This window comes from Acanthisitta chloris, unplaced genomic scaffold (assembly GCF_000695815.1).
Source record: "Acanthisitta chloris isolate BGI_N310 unplaced genomic scaffold, ASM69581v1 scaffold25595, whole genome shotgun sequence".
NCBI classification, from domain to species: domain Eukaryota; kingdom Metazoa; phylum Chordata; class Aves; order Passeriformes; family Acanthisittidae; genus Acanthisitta; species Acanthisitta chloris.
The window spans coordinates 1-4893 of NW_008675711.1; the positions used below are offsets into that span (position 1 = coordinate 1).

General features: G+C 55.3%; 1 protein-coding gene across 1 annotated transcript in view; it reads right to left on the reverse strand.

Moving 5' to 3' along the window:
- Window positions 1–2898: 2898 nt before the first annotated feature.
- Window positions 2899–4893, reverse strand: part of MIER2 (mesoderm induction early response 1, family member 2) — an 8601-nt gene continuing 6606 nt past the window's right edge. The window contains exons 11-12 of the mRNA XM_009075873.1: window positions 4091–4227; window positions 2899–3371 (exon numbers count right to left, since the gene is read on the reverse strand). Coding sequence (XP_009074121.1) covers window positions 2899–3371; window positions 4091–4227 — 610 coding nt within the window. The remainder of the gene's footprint in view (window positions 3372–4090; window positions 4228–4893) is intronic.

The window sequence follows — 4893 nt, forward strand, 5'->3', positions numbered from 1 at the left end:
ACAGCCCGAGCATCCAGCCCTGCTGCTCTCACACCCTCGGAGACATCGCTCGCGCGGCCAAACCCGCATTTCTTTCAGAGGATGCAACGAGGGGAAGGAGCACAGTCCCCCCCCCCCCGGCTGTGAACGGGCCCACCGTTCCTGCTGCTCCTCAGGGCTCGAAGGAAATGAGAAACCTTCTCCCAGGTCTCCTGCCCCAGGCTGTCTCTGCCCTGGTACTCACCTCCGCGGGGAAGAGCCAAGGGACTGCAACAGCCAGAGCCCCCCAAGACCCCGGGACCGGAGGGCAGAGCCAGGCAGGAGTGGGAGAAGAGACTTTAAGGAGTTTCTGGTGGAACAGAGGAGCTGTGTGGTGGGCAAATACAATGACGTTACAGCAGGAACATTTCTCTTGGCCCCAGAATGCTTTTTCTGGCTGAAGGGGTGAGACAGGGATGGATCTCTGCCTCCTGGTAGCACAGGCTGCCAGGGGGTCAGTCTGGGCACCTGTGTGAGCAACAAACAGCTCCCTCCACCCACAGCAGCCAGAGGGAGAACTCAGCCAGGAGCACTAGGCCTCTGCCTAGGCTGGCACAGCATCCCTGGCACAGGACATCCCGCCCTGCCTCGCGTGGGAGAGGATGGAACAGCAAGGCAGGGACTCCTTTTCTTGCTTCTGCCATCCTGACACATGGGGTTGTGGCATCTCGTTCTCCAAAAAAGAAGACAGGCTTCTGGCTCACTTTCAAATTAGGTTTTTAATTAAATAAATAACGGCGAGGGGTCTTCAAGGCAGTGTCACTTCACAGTGTAGGGCTGGGGGGAAAGGGGGAAAAGAGTCCAGCATTGGGAGCGGCTCAAAGTGAATGTGCTTTGTAAGAAGGAAAAAGAAAACCCCAACAAAAAAACCAAAACCAAACCTCCTCCCCCAGTGACTCCCCCTCCCTGTCCCAGCCTTTTCCACCCCTCTCCCTCAAAGTTTTGTGGAGAAAGCGCTGAGCTCCTGTTGAGAGACCCCATGCGATTCTGTAAACACTGAAGGACATAAATAAGAGATTTCTGCCTCCCCCAGCTCCCCTTCCTTTCACTAGGGCTTGAAACAAACCAAAAGAAAAAAATGGTTTCAGGAAAACTAAGAATGTCCTCAGCCAATGGAGAAGAGATGCCAAGGTCTGGCCTGGCCTGCCCTGGGAGGGCTGCCCAAGATCTTACCCTGCCTGCTCTTCTTCCTTCAGCCAAGGAGCTTCCTCTCACCCCTAGAAAGGGGAATCACAGCCTGGGCAGTTCCACTACGGAGTGAGCACTTGTGGTTTGCTTTCCATTCCCAGCAGCTGGGAGCACTGGAGGGGAAGCCTCTGCCCACACCTGACTGACAAAGCCATGCCAGGTGAAGGCACCTCCCTGCAGAGTGCTGGGGACTGAAGCAAACTCCTGCTAACAGATCTGGGGCTTAAGAGATGAGACAAGGTCTAATCTGGCCATCCCATGAGGCTGCTGGATGCTGTCTCTGTGCTCCTGCTGCAGGGCTGAGCACACCTTCCCAGGGCGGGGTGAAAGGAGGAGGCAGGCTCAGGGGTTTAGTTACCTTCCAAACACTGGCAGCAGAGCCCAGGGCACGATCACAGCCCCAAAGCAAGCAAAAAACCCCAACCTGAGTCCCTTCCCAGCTGCAGAACGTGGCTGGAGGGAGGGACCATCCACAGCAGAGCCTTGCCCAGCAGGTCAGCAGAGAGCACTCCCTGCATGGAAAGAGGGGAATGAGAACACGTGGATCTGAGCCAGTGCAAACCCCTGACCTGAAACACACCTGGGAAGCAAAGCAGCTCTGGACCTCAGGACCCCCCCAGACTCCCCACGGCTCTGTGCAGCAGCTGGCACCCCTCACCTCCCTGAACATGGCAGAAAACACACTTTCCTCTCAGACAACAGCCTGTTTTGTGATGCTGGGAGGGGCAGAGATGTCCAGGGATGGTGTGCTCCCCTGCCTGGGACTGTGCTAGCACCACTGTCCTGAGAGCAACCTCCTCCCTCTGCTGACAAATTGTTGGAACAACCTGGGAAGCTACAGACGTTTTCATCTGCATTTTACCCCCTGGCACTGCAATTAAGTGGGAATCAGGTCATTCCCTGCCAGCAGCAGAAGTGACAGCACTGCAGAACTCTGGGCCAGCATTACTCTGGAAACTCCTGTTACTCCCCATACGAGTTCTCCCTGGCTCAGCACTGCACAGGGAGGTGAGAAGGACTCGAGGGCACATCATCCTGCTGCACCTTGCAGCATCCTTTTCCAAGACCTGACGCTTCTGCCCAAGGGCGGGACCAGGCCCCGTCCCCCCGGTGCTGGTGGGGAGCAGGCACACGTGGCTGAGGAGGCTGTGAGCAGCACTGAGCCTGCCTGGCACAACCTGTGGCTGTTGGGAGAACAGGACCAGGGGTTTCCACTGCAACACTGCTGTGGGAGAAGGGCCAACACTTATCTTCCCTTGGCCACCTCTGCAGCAAACTGCCCTGGGCACCGGCAGGCTGCACTCCCTGCAGACCTCCCACACTCTCAGACTGCACCCTCGACGTGATGGCAACACATCCCTGTTCTCACAGCACCTCTGCCCTCAGACCTGTCCTGAGGCAGGGACTGTCAGAGTAGCCTGGCATCACCTGGGGTGACACATGGTCAGTGGGAGAGGGGGGGATGGACCTCCCCCTCAGGAAAGCCAGCCACCAGCTTTGTGTGATTGTGTCAGGATACACTGGAGCAGAAAGGTGTTTGGTTTCACTGTAGCCTTGGATCGAGGAGGATGGAAAGACGAATTCCGACCAACAGCTCCAAACTGTCCCTACAGGACAGTGGAAGTTCCAGGATTTCACTCAGTCAGGTCCAAGTCCTCGCTGGGTCTGTGACAAATTTGTGACTGGAGACTCTCACTGTGACAAAGGCTCTGACCGAGCCACAGGTGCTGGACAGGCCTGATGAGCAGTCAGGAAACTATTTACATCCCCAATGCCAATGAGACCAAAATCTGTGACCGATAAGGACACTTGCGCAGGGGCCACCACTGCCTCTGGGTCTCTGTCCAAATCCACAGGGCCAGCAATTAGAGGCAACCCCTCGTTAATGTCTGCGGGGAGAGTGAAGTCCATAGTTATCGTCTCACCAGAGCTCTGCAACGTCTCCTGCTTCTCTGCCAGTCCTGGTGCCGCCGGGGGCAGAGCGAAGAGCTCTGGCTCCGAGGGGGCGGCAGCGTGTTGTGGGCAGGACGAGGCAGTGCCCGCGGGCGGTTCCTCCGCGGGGTCAAAGCAGCAATTGGTCTCCGAGGGAGTGCTGCACTCGTAGCCCTGCCCAGACTCGCTGATGCTGCCCAGGCTGCAGGCTGTGCTCTCCACGCTCAGCGGTTCTGTGTGGGCAGAGGGGCAGACAGCCGGGGCAGGAGAGAAAGCAACAGTGAGGCTGTGGCACACGAACACCCGGGTCAATCCCACCCAACCACAACAGCACAAATGTTTATTATAGCAACCCAGATCCTGCCAGCGAGCGCCGAGGACAGGCAGGATGCCGACGGCAGATGGGAGGCCATCAGTGTTTCTATGGGAATTAGAGGAAACCTCACAGAGACACTCCAGGATAAGCCAAATCCTAAATCCTATCCCCTCGTGCCAACAACCCCTGGGAGCTGCCCACACAAAGCCTTTGTCTGTGGTAGGACAGTGAGGCAACAAACCCATTTTGGGCTTGGCTGTGAGCTTTCTCACAGCCCTCTGAAAGCAGTTTGCAGCCTGAGCCTGACTCCTGGGGCCTCAGCCCACCCTCCAGGGGAGCTGCCTGGGTCAGTGCATGGGAAACACCTCACTCAGGTGTCCAAAGGCAGTGCAAATCCTTCTGCTTTAGGCCTAGGCCACCCCTCCAAGCCCAACACAGGAACAACTGTTTTACAGTCACCCCTGGTCAATGCAGAGACAGACAAGACTCTTCTGCTCACACCAAAACCTGCTCATGGGGCAAGGTGTGGGGAGAAGAGCAACAGCAGCATAATGGCAGCAGGAGCAAGGCAGAGTCTGTGCTGCTGAGTGTGGGAGACGAGTGATCCCCGTGGCAGACAGAAGATGAGGGAGTTACCTGTGCTCTCTATTGCTATCTGATCTTGACTGAAGGGAGTGTCCAGGCAGCCAGCTGCAGAGGGAAGTGGTGGGGAGGTCCGGGAACGACTGGTGTTTTCTACTTCAACCCCATCCAAGTCATTGTCAGGGAAATCCCTGTGGGGAGAGAGAGAGAACCTTGTCACCACCTACTAAACAGAGAGATGTAGGCAGCAAAAAGGGCAACTGGGACTAAACCCCATCAACAAATAAAGCAACAGGAATGACTGTCCAGGCCTGTCCATGCAGCCTGGTTTAGACTCTGCCCTGAGCTGGTGACCACAGGTAGTGCAGCATGGCCATGATCAGCCCATGACAAATCAGAATGGGCTCTCCAGCTCTCCAAAGAGCTCTGCCCACAGTTCTGGGAGCCTCAGCCCCTTCCAAAGGGGAAAGGAAACACCCAATCTCATGGAATGACTGCGGTGGGTCCTTAGTGTGCCAGCAAACAGCAAGTGATGAGAAGGTATTTTCCCACCCTGGGAGGATTTAGGATTTCAGGTATTTTCCTGTCTTGCATCAGAAGGAAAGAAATAATCTAACCCTTCATCTGATGTTTTTAATTGATTCAGTTTCAACATTTCCTTTTGACCTTTTCAGACACTTCAGTTTCAACCTTTTTGAAAAGGTGTATTTTGAAAATTATCTTCTGTAATTAGCATACATCTCAAAGGGAAGAATTTGCCTCCAAGGGTGGCAGCAGGGAAATTAATTCAGGTTCCAAACCATCAGAAACAGTGTGGTTTGGAATTTAAAAAGCTCCCTTCCCAAACCCTCATCAAG